General features: G+C 45.5%; 2 protein-coding genes across 2 annotated transcripts; one reads left to right on the top strand and one right to left on the bottom strand.

Annotated features, from left to right (window-relative positions):
* The first annotated feature begins 395 nt into the window (after positions 1-395).
* On the top strand, positions 396-3,892 carry TUBB4B (tubulin beta 4B class IVb). The gene is made up of 4 exons (XM_060251809.1): positions 396-578; positions 691-799; positions 1,836-1,946; positions 2,680-3,892. The coding sequence occupies exons 1-4, from the start codon at positions 522-524 to the stop codon at positions 3,738-3,740; spliced, it is 1,338 nt and encodes a 445-aa protein (XP_060107792.1). The 5' UTR covers positions 396-521; the 3' UTR covers positions 3,741-3,892.
* On the bottom strand, positions 3,868-17,275 carry CIMIP2A (ciliary microtubule inner protein 2A). The gene is made up of 7 exons (XM_060251810.1): positions 17,152-17,275; positions 13,962-14,176; positions 12,621-12,985; positions 10,128-10,245; positions 8,457-8,551; positions 6,001-6,118; positions 3,868-3,973 (listed from the first exon to the last, which is right to left on the bottom strand). The coding sequence occupies exons 1-7, from the start codon at positions 17,205-17,207 to the stop codon at positions 3,885-3,887; spliced, it is 1,056 nt and encodes a 351-aa protein (XP_060107793.1). The 5' UTR covers positions 17,208-17,275; the 3' UTR covers positions 3,868-3,884.
* Positions 17,276-17,562: the final 287 nt, after the last annotated feature.

The raw sequence follows: 17,562 nt of genomic DNA, 5'->3' as shown, positions 1-17,562 counted from the left end.
CGGCGCCCGTTTGTACTGCGGCCGTTACTAAGATTCTCTTGTCGCGTTAACCCTGCTTCCTCCCGCTTCACTAAGGAAGGAGCCAATCAACAGTCCCTATCAATCATTCAAATAATCCAACGGGAAAAAGAGGTTGAAACACTGAGCTAGTCGAAGTTGCAACGGACCAATACGAGGGGAGGAGGAAGGAGCCGCCGCTCGAGTCGACCGTTGCAACGGACCAATGAAAGAGAAGGAGGGAGAACGAGCTCGAGCCAAAAATGTTCGTTTTAATTTCATTTAAGATTGGCAGCGCGTTTATCCAATCCTCGTTCTAGTCTAGTCGCTAGCGTCCAATAGAAACACAAGTAGAGGTGGAGTGAGATTGGAGGCGCGCGCGCAAGCTACTAAAGCCCGCCCACTCTCTTGCGTCTCGCTATATAAAGCTGCGTCCGTTACCTTGACGCAGCCAGTATTCTCTGCGCCGCCAACGAGATCACAGGAGGCAGCTTGGAGCTCAGACGCAACCTACATCCGCCATCATGAGAGAGATCGTGCATTTGCAAGCTGGCCAATGCGGCAACCAGATCGGCGCTAAGGTGCGGCTGGTGCTATGGAGGAGGTTGGGTGGCAGAGGCCTAGCGAGACGAGGCCATGTTAGTTTTAATTTGGGGGCTCCTGCGTGCTAATCTTTCTGTTATTGCGTCATAGTTTTGGGAGGTGATCTCAGATGAGCATGGCATCGACCCCACCGGCACTTACCACGGTGACAGCGATCTGCAGCTCGAGCGTATCAACGTGTATTACAACGAGGCCACTGGTGAGGACCTTGTGGGAAGCAAGGGGGAGGGGTTTGCCAGTGCTCCTCATCCGGGCGTTGGATTCGACTTCAGCCTCGCTTATTTCCTGCAGTGCAGAGACCAAATTTCGGTTTGCCCAAGGTGGTCCCTATATATGAAGCGCTCTCTTCTTGGTTTCTCAGTATTGTGTACGCTAACGGGGACATGATCTTTTTAATTGGAGTTAAGCAGCTGTTCACTAGTCTCTTCCTCTTTCTGTAGAAGTTAATTATATACGGAAAGCTTTGAATGAGTGTGTTTTAAGCCTGCTTTGTCGTTGAAGCGTTCTTTAAAGCAGGCCTGGCCTAATTATTTCAAACTCCGTAAGTGTTTTTCTCCCCCCCCCCCCCCATATTAACTGCCTCGGAAATATGTAATTGTTTAAAAGCCTATCAGGGCATTAGTAGAACACCTTTTCTTACACCTATTTAATTGCCATCACGGTCTTGTATCGAAAGATCAGCCTTACTGCCTAAGTATGGGTATAATAGGGAATGGTGTAGGGAGGAAAGAAAGAGGGAGAAATTGTGAAGTTAACGTCAGTTGGACTTCGTCAGTTGATGAGGTAATCAAGAAAGGTGGTGAGCGGAAGGTGCTGCTGATGGGCCTGATGCCAGCTAGGAGGGATCAACCCTCTCTCATTGGACTCTGTTCAGTGCCTGGTCATAGGAAACTCAACTCAAATATTAAAAGCATTGTGTGGCTTCTGGAAAGAGCTCAGACTTGGTCTTTACCATGATGGTGGTTGTGATCATTTTTTAGAATGCTTTCAATTGAGGAATAAGAATGTTTGGGAGGCATTAGAAAAGGTAACATAGCTTGTGCAGTAGCTGTTTATTTCTGGGCTTGTTGTTTATGCCATATATTGTTGTCTATAAAAGTCCAAGGGTGCCCCTCTGCTGGTTTAGAACAACCCTTGCAGGTTAGTGAGTGGCACAAGCACACCTCTTTGTTTTCAGTTAGAAACTGAGTGTTTCTGTCAGCTTCTCTACTTAATATTGCTATCTTCTTCCACAGGCGGCAAGTATGTTCCTCGGGCTGTGCTGGTGGATCTGGAGCCTGGGACCATGGATTCAGTGCGCTCTGGCCCTTTTGGGCAGATCTTCCGCCCAGATAACTTTGTCTTTGGTGGGTAGCATAAGGTCTTGATGTGGCTTAAAAGAACTGGAATGTTGCCCCTTAAATCTGTTTGCCCAATCCTATTGTGGGGAGAGCAATTATACATAGGAGGATGGGGATTACGTGACACCTTGAAGTACATTAAAACAATTATTTGGTGTTTTACAAATTTTTGGTGCAATTGCCAACTTACTAGTTTTGTCTTAATATTGCTGTGCAGAAAATGATTTTTGTAGAACGTGTGCACCTGATCTGATCTTTATGGCAGTAAAACTTTTTTTAAAAAACTGGGCTATATCATCTATGGACTCTGCATAAATTGTCATACTTGTGAAAATGATACACTCTAAAATCCTGTATTGTAAAGCTTTTGAATTGCCAGGGGATATGTTTTAAAGGTTGCATAAGATTTGTGCCAGAGGGTGTGTTCATCTTGGAAATGTGGGCTGGCTTGGATATTAAGTTCTTGAGCCATACCAGGAACTGGATTTGTATGAGCAGTTTAAGGGCGTGAACCAGGAGTTTGGTGATCTCAGACATGCTAATATGTACCCTGATGGGGCTGAGATCATTTATGCAGTTTTTGGGCACTACATAATTCAAGAAACTGAGTCTGTTACCATGTGGATGAAGAAGGTGACTCTTGCTGGCAGACAGGCCCAGGGGAAGAATAATCTGCATTAATTTCCAGTTTTTAAAAAAGCAGTTAACACTACATGCTAACAAGTGGGCTTTTTTACAGGTCAGAGTGGAGCAGGCAACAACTGGGCCAAGGGCCACTACACAGAAGGTGCCGAGCTGGTTGACTCAGTATTAGATGTTGTGAGGAAGGAAGCTGAAAGCTGTGACTGTCTCCAGGGCTTCCAGCTCACACATTCCCTTGGGGGTGGCACTGGTTCTGGCATGGGTACCCTCCTAATCAGCAAGATCCGTGAAGAGTATCCAGACCGAATTATGAACACTTTCAGCGTGGTCCCCTCCCCCAAAGTGTCGGACACTGTGGTTGAGCCCTATAATGCTACCCTTTCAGTGCACCAGCTGGTGGAGAACACAGATGAGACCTACTGCATTGACAACGAAGCTCTCTACGATATCTGCTTCAGAACCCTCAAGCTGACAACTCCCACCTATGGTGACCTGAACCACTTGGTGTCGGCCACCATGAGTGGGGTGACCACTTGCCTGCGTTTCCCAGGGCAGCTGAATGCTGACCTGCGCAAACTGGCAGTCAACATGGTCCCCTTTCCCCGGTTACATTTCTTCATGCCTGGCTTTGCCCCACTCACCAGCCGTGGGAGCCAACAGTACCGTGCCTTGACCGTGCCAGAGCTCACACAACAAATGTTTGATGCCAAGAATATGATGGCAGCCTGTGACCCCCGTCATGGGCGCTATCTCACGGTAGCTGCAGTTTTTAGGGGGCGCATGTCCATGAAAGAGGTGGATGAGCAGATGTTGAATGTGCAAAACAAAAACAGCAGCTATTTCGTGGAGTGGATCCCTAATAATGTGAAAACTGCTGTCTGTGATATCCCTCCCCGGGGCCTGAAAATGTCTGCCACCTTCATTGGCAATAGCACCGCCATCCAGGAGCTGTTCAAGCGCATCTCAGAGCAGTTCACAGCTATGTTCCGCCGGAAGGCCTTCCTGCACTGGTATACTGGGGAAGGCATGGATGAGATGGAGTTTACAGAGGCCGAAAGCAACATGAATGACCTGGTGTCTGAGTACCAACAGTACCAGGATGCTACTGCTGAGGAGGAGGGAGAGTTTGAGGAAGAAGCAGAGGAGGAGGCAGCCTAAGACCGCTGGCTGTTAACACCTGTAAATTTTGTTCAAAGCTTGTATGGACTTTATTCATTCCAACCTTGTTCTTGGTTTCTTTGTTCTGCACTTCCAGCTTCCTGATGTCATCTGTCTGATGCTGTACAGACATTAAAAGCCTTTTCACGCTGCTTGTTGTCTCTGCAGTAGTTCATCGTAATAAGCTTTCCTGGTGCTGTTTCCAAAGGTTAGAGCATAGCTGTGCCTGATGGCTGGGAAAATGACATACTTGAGTCAGCTCTTCTCTGCTCAGGCTTGTTTTCACTGACGTGTGATAACAGGACAGGCTTCAAAGGTGTGTCTAGTTGGGTTTTTTAGTTTTATTGCCTCAGCTGAGCAATTTGGGAGTCAGAATATATAGCACTCTATTGTAAGTAAAGGTCCCTGGTCTCTGGTGCTTGGCTTAAGGGGAGGTTATCTCCTGATTCCCTGTATGAACTGATGTGGCCACCATGCCTGTTTGAGATTTGTGGGGAGTAATCACTTTTGCTGCACTGCATGAAGTGCAGTTTGACAACCAAATTCTGATGCAGCAGCAGGACGTCTTAAAGATGCCTTCTGCATGAGTCATTGCTCTGACCTTTGCTTCTTCCAGTTCAGAATAGTGACTTGTGCAGAAGAGAGAAGTAAGCTGTTGACAGATCATTACTGCTCTTAAAGTTTTTATAAAGTTGCTCTTCACTACTTTATCCAGGGGGCTCTGGATATCCAGAGCATAGGGAACATCAGCTATTTCATGATTCTAGGATGGAAGGGCAAAGGTAGTCTTCAGCTTGTAAAGGTTACAGCAGAAATACCCAAAAACAATTTCCATAATGTTTAGACTTAGTATTTGACTTGAAACAACTGCTAGGGTGCTGCTCTGAAAATGCTTCTGGAGTGTGTCTAATAGTGTCCAGGAATTGATTGTGTGGGACCTGTTTTGCCTGCTGGGATATTTGCTATCCTCCCTTGACAAAAAAAAAAAAGATTGAATGGATATTTGCATAGACTACAGTTGCCTAGCAAAGAAATGTTAATGAGCAGCTTTTTCACATGGTGTTTCTTTGCTATATGTTACCACTTCTGTGCTTGTGACTGTCAAGCGACCAGAACACACACTTCAAAATACATATTTTTACGGGTTTGACCTGGACTTCGAAGGGACAAGTTTTTAAACTTCAATTTCCAACCCACCTCTTATTGCAGATAGATACCCATGTGTCCTTTTATCTAAATCTTAACCAAGAATGAATGGGAGGTGCAACAAATGCAACAACTTTTTGTGTAGGTCTTTGGGTTTCTGTACAACACTTGGTGCCCTATTGCTAAGGAAGAGGAAAGTTTATTGTTTGCCACAGCCTGGAGCTGGATCCTAATGGGGTGGTACTGAATAGAAGAGAACCTTTGCGTTCTCGGGAACTAATTTTGGGATTAAATTATTACTAGCTGATGAAGAAAATGCTAAGCATCACAGAAATACTGCCAAGGGTGTACTGTGCTCTCCTTTTCAAAGCAGTAAAGGGGAGCCATTGACAACCCTTGGGGTATGTTAATGTGGCCAGAGACTGTCTGCTAAAAGCAAGCAAACCATTTCCTGTCAAGAATAAGTTGAACTACAGAAGGAGGGGGTCATCTTGAAGGCAACCAGTTTCTGTAATAGTTTGGAGTCTATTACTTTTAGGCCTTAAGGTGCCAAATAGCTGGTGGGTGTTTATATGTGGTGCCTTAAAGAAGAGGCATTTTATTTCGGCTTTAAGGCCTAGAAAGCCCATTTCAGCGGCTAGTGAGCCTGCTTCAGCAGGGAGGGTGGGATATAAATCCAATTATTAATAACAGTATACAAAGAAGTGGGCTCAGTCACAAAAGCATATGTTGGAATGAAATAGCACTTAAAGTGCTCAAAGGCACCTTTTTCCTGCTACAACAGATTAATGCTATTACCTGTCTAGAATTATACGTAGGTTAGCCTTGTTGCAAAAGGAAAACAACAGATCTCTGAAAATGGAAAGTTGGCTTTGTACATTTTGCAGGTATCTGCAGGTGTGGGCCTGCTGCAGCAATGCTGCTGATTTCTTTCTCTGGGGGAAAGTTGTACCAGCTTAAGGAGTGACTAAGCCTAGCTTTTCCCTAAGCTTTCTGTAGCCAGAGGGCAATGCCTTTTCAAAAGGGGTGCTTGGGGAAGAGATTGCTGGAATGTTCTGTCTTCAGAAGTGGGTTGGGTTTTTATATCTGGCTGGGTGTGTTGGTGCTAACTTACTTGGCACAAACCCAGTGTAGAATGGAATCAGGCCTCTGCTGCTGTAAATCTTGGTATTGGGCCAGTAGGTACAGGGAAATCGCTTGCCAAAGCTGTACAGCGGGCTTCTAATCTTTTCCTGCGAAAGGACAAATGAGAGATCGGATGGCAAAAGGTGGCAACATCTGCCTTGATACGTGGGGGCTGCTCAGTTTGGCCCCAGTGACCTCAAGGGTGTCCAGCACTTTACATAAATTGCATGGGAGTGTGCAGGAAAGTCTTCAAATTCCACAGAACTTCATTGTTCAGTGACAAACATCGTTCCTAATTGAGCATATTGTTATTCTGTGTTTTCTAATCTAATTTGCTTTTCTACTTAAATCTGTAAAGTTGGCTGGAATCCTTGCTTTTGTCAACTCTGGCATTTAGGGTGTTCAGATAGCCAATTAAGTTAAGCCCTCCAAGGTACTTGAAATAAAAGAACGTGAGATAGCTGCTGGATCAGACTTGTCTAGGATTTGGTCCAGCATTCCTTTTCCCCAATGGTCAGTTTAGCTGCCCTGGTAAAGGCCACAAGCAGGGCATTGCCTTTTAATGATTAGGTCTCAATTAGCCCTTCTAGATTAGTAATGGAAAGCCCTGGGTCAAGTCTGGCCCCATTTCCTTGAAGCTTGTGCAGGGAATGGTAGCTTGCCTATGTGTGGGGTGATCTGAATTGTATCCCAGCAGTACTCCAGTAAATCTTGTTAGTACTTGGTCTTAGATTTGGTATTCTTGAGCTGCTGAGGTTAATTAGCATTGGCAGCAGTAAGAATGTATTATCTTAGGGTTGGAGAACATTACACAACACCAAGCAAATATTGCATTAACATTTTTCAGAACTGCATGCAGAAGAGACAGGTAAAGTGAAATCCTGCTCTGAAGTTCTGCAGGGGATATATGGAGATCTTAATCCTTCAGGAGCTCTGGAAACCCAAAGCAAGTTGATGTTGATACCACAATTTCCCCTAATGAAAGCTGCAAGCTTACTGCAGCTCTTGATTCTAGGCCCAAGACCTTAATCACCAATCTTTTCCTCCATGGCTATCATGACAGTTACCACTGCCGTAACCAGTTTTGAATCTGCATAAAATGTTAATATGGTATTTGTGATGGCATCTCCATTATGGCCCTTATTTTGTACTAACTGATTGCTAGTGGTGAAGGTGGCCATTTCCTCTACAGCAGAAAAGCACATTAAAGTCTCTGAGAATGAAAAATTTTAAGAACATCCTAGAGGTTGCCTACTGTGTATCTGCATGATTTACTGTTCTCTAGCATAATCTATATCTGATTATTGAAAGAGCCACAATTGCTCCTAATGCAAATATAGTAGAGCATCCCCACTTAGATGTCAAATCTGTATGAGTTGCTTCATTCAGGAGGCCTTCATGCAGAACAGTGCCATAAGAAACTCAAGAAGTGGGGGTCTCCTGACTTTAACTTTTCTATACTAAAGCTGAGTTTAAGGGAAACTTATCATCTGGTACAGAAACAAATAGTTGTAGTGTACAGAAGATGAAGGAGGGAATGTCCCAAGCTTGCAATGCTGGAATACATTGGCAGGGTTAGGGACATTCCCATTTCCAGCTGTCCTAAAGGTGAAAGAAGATTTGCAACCCCTGAACTGACTTTTCATGGCTATTTATGTGACTCCAGGGATGGACTGCCTGAAGCCAAGCCCAGTCCATTGGACAATCACAGTGGCTTCTCGCCTTGTCAGCAGGCAAAACCAGCAACCCTCTTAAGCATGCTAATCTGTCATTGTCTTGTCTTTGCAGTTTGCCTCACTATATTTAGAGAGGGCATGTTTGTCCCTAAATAGAATAGCACTAAACAATAAATCACAGATATGAGACAAGGGAGGCTTTGTTCTAACAGCACAGAAAGCTGTCTTAAAACTTTTTTGTGAGCCAAGGCCAAAATGAATAGAAAATTCAAGTTTAAAATACCAAGTTCAGTGAAGAGCCACAGGGTAACAATAATCAAGTCCCAAGCATTTGCAGAGCTGAAGCCCTAAAGGCCCAGCAGCATCTTTTAATGGAGACGAGAGAGCTTTTAAAAACAGACACAGCCAGAAGGTCGAGCCTGGGATTGCAGAGCCAACCTCTGTCCAATTAAGAGTGGTTTGTTCTTGAGTTATAAACTGCTTTTCAACCAGACGAGCCTTTTCCTGCGTGCCTCCCTCTGAGGAAAAGCAGAAATTGAGGGTTGGTTCAGCTGGTTGCCTTCAAACTTAGAAGTCCAGCTGTGGGATGAGAGCAGCAGGGAGGAACCCCCTCAAACCACCTTCTTGAGGTCTGTGCTGACTGATGGCAGGGTTTTCAGGAGGGGGGGGGGGAGATAAGCTAGGGGTCTTTCTGTAACCAACCCTCAGCTGCAAAATCATTGCCAGCAGCTGCCTCCCGCCCCCACCTACTCTTTGTGCTCTGCTTTACCTGATTGCAGTCAAATTCATTCATAGCATCTTTGACTCCCTTCAGGTAGTTGATTCCCATAACCCAGGTGAAGCGGGGGATGAAGCCAGTATACCCTGGGGAGGAAAGAGGGAGCGCTTTAGATGCAAAGGGTCATAAGCAGAATCAAGAGGACTTGGCTCCAAAAATAATTAGGCAAAAGTAGTGAACCAGGCTAGTGGCCCTGAGGGTGACTTATTTGGCTCAGGGCGCTGAAATTCAATGCGCTGCTGTCCTGGTCTCTCCCCCCTCCCCTTGAGCCCAGGGGAAGAGAAAAGCCCTTTTTAACACAAAGCAGGAACAACACTTTACCAAAAAATCCTGTAGAGAGTCTATACCCTCCCTTCAGGCTAAGTAGTAGACTGCCACCAAGCTCTTTTAACTGTTCCCAAGGACTCCAGAGGAAAGACCCAACTTCTGAGCCTTTCAGGGAAATTATTCCAGAAAGTCAGCCTTGAAAGGTAGGTTAATTTCTAAACCAGGGGTGGGGAACCTCTGTCCCGAGGGCCATATACGACCCTCGAGGTCACTTGGTGGGGCCCTTGGGGATTGCTAGGCCGAACGGAGTCATGTGGCAGCCTCTCTGGGGCCTGGCTGGCCAGCAAGGATTGTGGGTCCCAGCCGCGCTGTGCAGCAGCCTCCCCAGGCAGGGATCACAGGGCCCAAATGTACTTTGCGGCAGCTTCCCTGGGGCCTGGCTGGCTGGCCAGAATTGCTGCAGGGCCTGGAAAAGTTACTGTCACAGTTCAGTTTGCACTTGATTATCCCAGATGGTGTGTCCTAATATGCTAATGAGTGTGTGATCTAATATGCTAATATTAGGGGATGTGGTGTAATGTGCTACTGAGTTCCTGCTGGGCTTTTTCTACAAAAAAAGCCCTGGACCTATGCATTTGCCTAGGGCCGCAGGCCGGGTGTGTGTGTGTGCCAGATTAGGTTCTCCCCACATGACTTCAGAAAAACAATTATTTGCATTAATTTTGCTGGCCTGAATCATTCTCCCTCGGCAGAGCATTGTTTTTTAAGTTAATAATTTTTATGGCCCGTGAATGATGTTATAAATATCCATATGGCCCTTGGCAGAAAAAAAGGTTTCCCACCCCTGTTCTAAACTAAAACATAGGCAAGCAGGCTAAGGCTCTTGGACTTAGCTTTGGGGCTGTAGCGACAAGATTCACACACAATTTAAATATATATATAATTTAAATGTCCAGATATATTTAAGACTGTTTTCAAGGCAAGAGACCTTCAGAGGTGGTTGGCCATTGCCTGCCTCCATGTCACCATCCTGGTATTCCTTAGAGGTCTCCCATCCAAATACCTGCCAGGGTCAATCCTGTTTGACTTCTGAGATCTGACACGCTTCAGCTAGCCTGAGCTGTTGGTTATGGAGCTAAGAGCAATGTATAAAGTTCTCCTTTCCTCATTCTGCCCTTGCAACGACCCTATGAGGAAAGCTCAGCTGCTCTGAGGTCATCCAGGCAGCTCCATAGCAAAGTGAAAATCTGAACCCAGGTTTCCCAGGACACAGTCTGATACAGTGACTAATAACCATCCTGGTTCTCTAACTGGGATGTGGCTAAAAGAAGCAGGGCCCCAAGACTAGGCTAATTTCCCCCATGAGCTTCTCTGTCTCTTTTTCTGCCCACCTACCTGAGATGGCTTTACGTTGGATAAGGTTGGGCACATCTAGCTTGGGGGTCCGTCCAAACCGGCTCACATCCACTGTCTTCGTTACCCGTGGGAGAGGCACTGCTTCAATCCTGGTTGGCTGAAAGCCAAAGGTGAGAAGTCAAAGACAATTCTTATTGGGGCAGGGAGTTGCCCAAAGTAAGTCATATGGGGGTGAGTGGCAGTCCTAACTTGTAAAGTCAGCATAGAGGTGGAAAGACAAAGTGGTGTAGCAGAGTATTAAACTAGGACTGGCGGGGGGGGGGGGGGAGAGAAGAAGAGGAGGAAGAAGAAGAAAGAAGAAGAAGACTGCAGATTTATACCCCGCCCTTCTCTCTGAATCAGAGCGGCTTACAATCTTCTATATCTTCTCTCCCCACAACAGACACCCTGTGAGGTGGGTGGGGCTGAGAGGGCTCTCACAGCAGCTGCCCTTTCAAGGACAACCACTGCCAGAACTATGGCTAACCCAAGACCATTCCAGCAGGTGCTAGTGGAGAAGTGGGGAATCAAACCTGGTTCTCCCAGATAAGAGTCCACACACTTAACCACTACACCAAACTAGCTCTTTGAATGACCTTGGACCAGTCATGCTCAGCCCAGCCTACCTTGCAGGATTGTTGTAAAGATAAAAGGAGTAGGTAGGATGCCTTGAGCTCCTTGGAGAAAAGGTGAATAAAAAGGTGGAATAAAACTGAGTAGACCAGGGGTCCCCAACCTTTTTTCAGCCCACATACACCTTTGTATAGGCTAGAATTAATTTAATATATGGTAATATTATAATAAAATTATTATTATTATTATATACAATATTAATATATCTGTAAAATAATCATAATTTATTAATTAATATTGTATATAAAATAATAATTTTATTATAATATTACCATATGTTAAATTAATTCTTATGTTGTGGTGGCAGCAGCTACTGCTAAATGACGTCTAAAAAATCTGCATGACCAGTCAGAAGCTCTGCTGCGGGAAAGCCCCACCTGGCTCTGCCTACTTTCTAAAAACCCTTATTGGGGGTCTCTGGTTAGACAGAAAGGGCTTGGCAGGCTTCAGTCCACAGCCTGGCTAAAGGGGCTGCCATTGGGAAAACTGTGTGTGTGGTGGGGCTCAGGACAATCCAGCTTGGAGCAGAAGTAGGATTGTCTACCCCTCTGCAGAATTTCCCCAGTGTTCCCTGGTTCCATTAAAAGGAATGGATAGTTCATTCTTTTGTATGGAGCCAAGGGAATTCTGACTGGAATTAGGGAGTCTGAAGAGGAACAATGCCCTCCATCTTGGATCTTGTTGACCCAAAGGGTGTGCGGCCAGCAGAGACTCCAGGCTCTCAGCAGTTCAGACACACAAAATCACAACCAAATTCTAAAGAGACCTTACAGAATATTATATTCCTTCTTAAGTGTAGTGTATCGCCACAACCATTTCGTTATAACAAAATAGCGTAAGTCCACGCAGCCAGCAGAGGCGACTGGGGACACCCAGGCGACTCCGCGGAGCGCGCTGAGCACCCGCCAATCACCATCAGTGGCGGGAAAGTTGACTGGCCAGGATTGGGCTGGCCAGTCTTGGGGGATGTTCTGGGCGATGTATATAAGCGGGACCCGGCCCGCGTGTTCGCCCTCTCACGTGTAATGTACCTGCAATAAAGTATGTTGCCTGACCGACGTCTCCAGTCCTGGTACTTTACATTAAGAGACTTCCTTGGGTTCATCTAGCCCTCACTGCGTTTCTTCTCAGCTGGTGCCTCTGTTCTAAATTGTTTTTCCCAGATGGAAACCCCATGCTGAGTAGGGTATTTGTTAAATATTTTTATCCCACCTTTTGCACTGTCTCAAAAGGGATTTAAGGATGCCAGTGTAAACCACACTGTGCAAAAATATTAAAACAGAAAAAAATTGATAGGTTTATGCCCCCCAAAAGAGAGCCCCCTGGCGCAGAGTGGTTAGCAGCAGTATTGCAGTCCAAGCTCTGCTCACAACCTGAGTTCGATCCCGGCAGAAGCTGGGTTCAGGTAGCCGGTTCAAGGTTGACTCAACCTTCCATCTTTCCGAGGTCGGTAAAATGAGTACCCAGCTTGCTGGGGGGTGGGGGAGTGTAGATGACTGGGGAAAGCAATGACAAACCACCCCGCAAAAAGTCTGCCATGTAAACGTCATGATGCGACGTCACCCGCGTCGGAAACAACTGGTGCTTGCACAGGGGACTACCCAGATCCCCCCTCAAGACTTTCCTGCTGCATACCCTCACCTGTACAAATTCAATTTGTGTTCGTTTCAATGGCCCTCGATAGCCTCTTCGAACAAGAACGGATTATAGTGTGTTCAGGCTTGTGCCAGAATACAAATCCTCCTTGGTTCCTCAGGGAGGCTGTTCCAAAGAACAAGTGCCACAGAAGAGGAAGAATTTGTTCCAGCTCCAGCCACCCTTACCTGTAGTTCTGGCTGTCAGATGAGCTACCACACATACCTGATCAGTTCCAGTGAGAAAAGGTGCACTCTTCCAGCCCTGCCCGCATGATAAAGCAATGTCTGTGTTGCAGGGCCCCTGTGTCTCTTGCCCGCACACCAGTGGAATATCGGGGTGGCAAATCATTTTCCGGTCACCCTCTTCTGATACCAACTGTGTGCCAGCAGAGGCTGCAAATTGCCTCCAACCGGGTCCGCATGACAATCTGATGCCAGGGTGGCACGGAGAGTATTTTCTCTGTTCAACTAGTTGTGTCAAATTGGCATTGGGCCATGGCTGGGGAGCAGGTGGGGGCCCAGTCCTTGGTATGTGGGGCCTGGGTTCTGTGTCTGGAAGAGGAGGGTGACTCTGATAAGGAACAAAGCCTGAAAAACAAACAGGAATAATTCAGCTTGTGTGAACAGGGCCTCATCAGAAACTAGGAGAGAGGCTGGCAGAACATGACAATTTTATGTTGCTTCTTGCCTTATAATGATCAGTTTTCATTTAAAAAAATCCCAATCCTGTCTATCTAGCTAAACCAGAAATTCCCAGGCAGCAGCAAATACATTAATTAAACAGTCCAGAGCAGCCATTCACAGAGGGGGTTGATTGATGTATCTCTGAAAAGTAAATCATGCAAACAGCATCCTTTGAGTGTGGGTAATTCTTCCTTGGGTGTGATTGCATCATTCAGGTCCTCAGAGGAGACTTCCCATCATTGCATCTCTGTATCTCTCCACTGTTCCTTCAGCATACCCCTTCTAGCAACTGCCCTTCAGAATTATACTCCCTTTCACATTGATGTTCTGTTTAGCCATCCTGGCTGATAACCATTGAGGGACATATCCTTTCTCTGTTCCTTTGTCTAAACTGGTTAAAGAGGACAGAGTAGAATGGGACGACTTATTTATGCTGTTTTAAGACCTGTCTAAAACAGCTAAAATAAGCATGAGCCAGATGTGATCTGTTCTCTTCAGGCACATGACATTGGCAGGGGTCTCCCATTCCAAGTAGGATAGGATGGGCCAAGCATCTCTGGTTAGTGCTAAGCCCTCTTCTCCATAATGCCAACCTCAGACACTGGCTCTGACATTCCCCTCCCCCACAGCTCCACAGTAGAAAAGAGGAAGAGTCCAGGAGCACCTTAAAGACTAGCAAAAGTTGTGGCAGAGTATGAGCTTTCGTGAGTCACTGCTTTGAAGAAGTTAGTAGTGACTTATGAAAGCTCCTACCCTGTCACAAATTGTGTTAGTCTTTAAGGTGCTCCTGAACTTTTACTATTTTCTAATGCCACAGACAGTCTGACATGGCTACCAATCTTGATCCAACTCCACCGTTTTACTAATGGTTTACCTTTACCTGTGTATCTAGGAATGTAACTTTGGTACTGATCCATCATCTCATATGCAGGGATCCTCCTTCGGCTGAAATCCTCAATGAACTTTGGCTTGCTTAGTGGTGCCAGCACCGAGCAAGGACTTCTTTGGATCTCTGGGTCTGTCAGTAGTCGAGAGGTAGTTCTGCCATATGACTTCCCAACTTGATAGCGAATCTGGGGGTAAAACCCTGCATACCTTGAAACAAAAAAGAAGGTAAGAGGGAGAATTTACAATGGCATTCATTGTCTTTCAGAAAAGGTACCTGAATTCTGGTGCATCATATATATATTTATCTTTAATATATATACAGTATATATGTCTGTAATAATAATTTTAATATATTCATGTCTGTAATCCACCCTGAACCTGTTAAGGGAAAGGACGGAATATAAATCTACTAAATTAAATAAATAAATAAATTTATGACTACTGATGTGATATTCTTATCTGGAAATGTTCTGTTCCAATTCATTATTGAGGAAGAAAGTATATCTGATATTACTGTAAAAACTCAATCATACACATCTGGTACTGTTATGGGTAGCTGGATCCTGGTTTCCCATTGGAGGCTCAGTAGGGTTGCCAATCCCCAGGTGGGGGCAGGGGATCCCCCGGTTTGGAGGCCCTCCCCCCGCTTCAGGGTCATTAGAAAGCGGGGGGAGGGGAGTTAAATGTCTGCTGGGAACTCTGTTATTCCCCATGGAGATTTATTCCCATAGAAATTCATGGAGAATTGATCCGCAGGTATCTGGGGCTCTGGGGGGGGGCTGTTTTTTGGGGTAGAGGCACCAAATTTTCAGTATAGCATCTAGTGCCTCTCCCCAAAATACCCCCCCAAGTTTCAAAAAGATTAGACCGGGGGACCAATTCTATGAGCCCCAAAAGAAGGTGCCTCTATCTTTCATGATTTCCTATGGAAGGAAGGAATTGAAAAGGTGTGCTGTCCCTTTAAATGTGATGGCCAGAACTCCCTTTGGAGTTCAATGATGCTTGTCACACAGCCTTGATCTTTGCTCCACCCCTAATGTCTCCTGGCTCCACCCCCAAAGTCTCCTGGCTGCACCCACAAAGTCCCCAGATATTTCTTGAATTGGACTTGGCAACCCTAAGGCTCAGGTCTCTTCCATAGGGTTGCCAGCCTCCAGGTGGGGCCTGGAGATCTCCTGCTTTTACAACTGATCTCCAGCTGGCAGAGATCCGCTTCCCTGGAGAAAAATGGCTGCTTTGAAGGGTGGGCTTTGTTGGCATTGTACCATGCTGAGGCCCCTCCTCAAACCCTGCCCTCTCCCAGTTCCATCCCCCCAAAGTCTGCAACACAGACATAGCTACCCTATATGCATCACTTTTCATCAGCTTTAACTGCTAGCTATGGCCATTCCTCACAAATGTGTGACCTGGCCACAGTAATCAATGCTGTGAGTGATCATATCCAGGTTAGATTATTGTAATGTGATCTATTTCGGTCTAACTGTATTGTTATGGCCCTGACCTTGATAGCCCAAGCTAGCCTGATTTCATCAAATCTCAGAAGCTAAGCAGGATCTGCCCTGGTTAGTATTTGGATGGGAAACCACCAAGGAAGTCCAAGGTCATGATGCAGAGACAGGTAATGGCAAACTGCTTCTGAATGTCTCTCACCTTGAAAACCCTATGAGGTGACCTGGATAGCCCAGGCCAACCTGATCTTGTCAGATCTCAGAAGCAAAGCAGGATCAACTGTGGTTAGTACTTGGATGGGAGACTGTCCTTGTGAAATACCCAGTCAAGAGGACAGAGGCAGGATCCATTCAGCCTTCTCTCTGAATATCCTCCAGGCCCCCAGCAGGGATCAGTCACCAGAGGTTGACATGACTTCCAGGTGCGCACACATACACACAAAAATATATAAAATTTAAAAAACCTACAAGGTCACTATAAGGGGGTTGCAACTTGATGGCGCTTTCCATGACCACCATATTCAAAGAATCATAGAGTTTGACTTGGACGGGATCTCCAGGGTCATCTAGTCCAACCCCCTGCACAATGTAGGAAATTTACAAATATCTTCCCAAACACACACCCAGTGACCCCTGCTCCATGCCCAGAAGATGGCAAAAAACCTTCAGGATCCCTGGTCAAACTGGCCTGGAGAAAAATTGCTGACTGACCTCAAAGTGGTGACCACCATTTCCCTAAGTGTGTAAGAAAGAGTCACAAGAACTAAGCATTGATGCAACAATTCCTGCCCTCTCGTGATCTGTCTCAGTTTACAGAATCAGCATTTTTGTCACATGGCCATCTAGTCTCTGTTTGAAAACCTCGGGAGAAGAAGACCCCACCACCTCTCGAGGAAGCCTGTTTAGCTGATGAACCACTCTGTCAGGAAGTTCTTCCTAATGTTTAGCTGAAAATTCTTTTGATTTAATTTCAACTTGTTGGTTCTGGTCCAACTTTCTGGGGCAACAGATTGTTATAAGCCAGGGTGTTTAAAATAAAATAAACACACCGGCTTTATTCTTTTGGAGTTGTCTTTGATGATTCAGGAAATGTGTTTTATTGTCAGCCAAAGCTTTCACAAGAGTTGTCCTTGAAAGGACAGCTTCTGTAAGAGTTCTCTCAGCCCCACCCACTTCACAGGGTGTCTGTTGTGGGGGAGGAAGATAAATGAGATTGTGAGCCGCTCTGAGATTCGGTGTGGAGGGCGGGATATAAATCCAATATCTTCTTCTTCTCAATTTCTACTCCAAGCCTGGGGTCTCCATATATAAAAGCAGGGTAGAAAGTTTTATACAAAAAAAAATTAAGCAAAGAGATATCTCCCCTTTATTTAATAAAAGAATCACTCTGTTGGATCACATCAAAGGACCTTCTAGTCCTGCATTCTGTTCTCAGACAGAAACTAGCCAGATGACAATGGGAATATCACAAGGGCAGAAAAGCAATAGCCCTCCCCTGTTGTTGTTGCGCCCCCCCTTCCCACCATTCTTGGTATACAAGAGTATACTGCAACTGTACTTGGGGGTTCCAGTCAGCTACCAAAATTATGACGGGATGTAAAAGGCATGTAAATCATTCCCCAGTTTATTTTAGCCACACTGGGGGAAATGCCAGTTTTATTTGAGCATTCAATGCTCCTCTGTTATAAAACACTTCTTTGGCATCTGATAATATAACGGAATGAGATGACTTACCCAGGAATATAGTATGGCTCTTGAGGGAAGAAATTACATTTCTGAGACTCTGTCATTGTGGACCAGTATCTTTGGCTTGGTTCCTCAGTTTACCAAAAGCAGGGGCTGGCTAAGTTAAAACAGCTTTGTTACCCAGGAAACCATTGTGAAGGGTATCTTCAACAGCATAACTGTAATTTCCACATCTTACATATCCTGATAGACAGTTGTATGATGGATAATAATTCAGCAGTTAAAGATTTCCCCCATGTTGGGAGAACTGAATCAGTTGATATTTTGACCCTGTTAAAGGCTCTGAGCTCCTTTGTAGAATGGGATAAAAATATAAGCAAATAAATTTATCTCTATGTGGGCAAGACACTGTGGCCCCTCCATAACGGCTTAAATTGATCGAATTTTGTCAGTGAATAG

Source organism: Heteronotia binoei, chromosome 12 (assembly GCF_032191835.1).
Source record: "Heteronotia binoei isolate CCM8104 ecotype False Entrance Well chromosome 12, APGP_CSIRO_Hbin_v1, whole genome shotgun sequence".
Classification (NCBI taxonomy): Eukaryota; Metazoa; Chordata; class Lepidosauria; order Squamata; family Gekkonidae; genus Heteronotia; species Heteronotia binoei.
The sequence above is the reverse complement of the archived record's forward strand: the minus strand, read 5'-3'. Positions and strand labels throughout refer to the sequence as shown.

Bases quoted from the DNA above. Each gene is read 5' to 3' on its own strand.
- TUBB4B (XM_060251809.1), top strand. From the start codon at position 522: ATGAGAGAGATCGTGCATTTGCAAGCTGGCCAATGCGGCAACCAGATC. The intron at 800-1,835 runs GTGAGGACCTTG...CTTCTTCCACAG, and splicing joins GTATTACAACGAGGCCACTG to GCGGCAAGTATGTTCCTCGG. The intron at 1,947-2,679 runs GTGGGTAGCATA...GCTTTTTTACAG, and splicing joins CCCAGATAACTTTGTCTTTG to GTCAGAGTGGAGCAGGCAAC.
- CIMIP2A (XM_060251810.1), bottom strand. From the start codon at position 17,207: ATGACAGAGTCTCAGAAATGTAATTTCTTCCCTCAAGAGCCATACTAT. The intron at 14,177-17,151 runs GTAAGTCATCTC...TTTTGTTTCAAG, and splicing joins GAGCCATACTATATTCCTGG to GTATGCAGGGTTTTACCCCC. The intron at 3,974-6,000 runs GTAAGTTAGCAC...TCATTTTCCCAG, and splicing joins CTACACTGGGTTTGTGCCAA to CCATCAGGCACAGCTATGCT.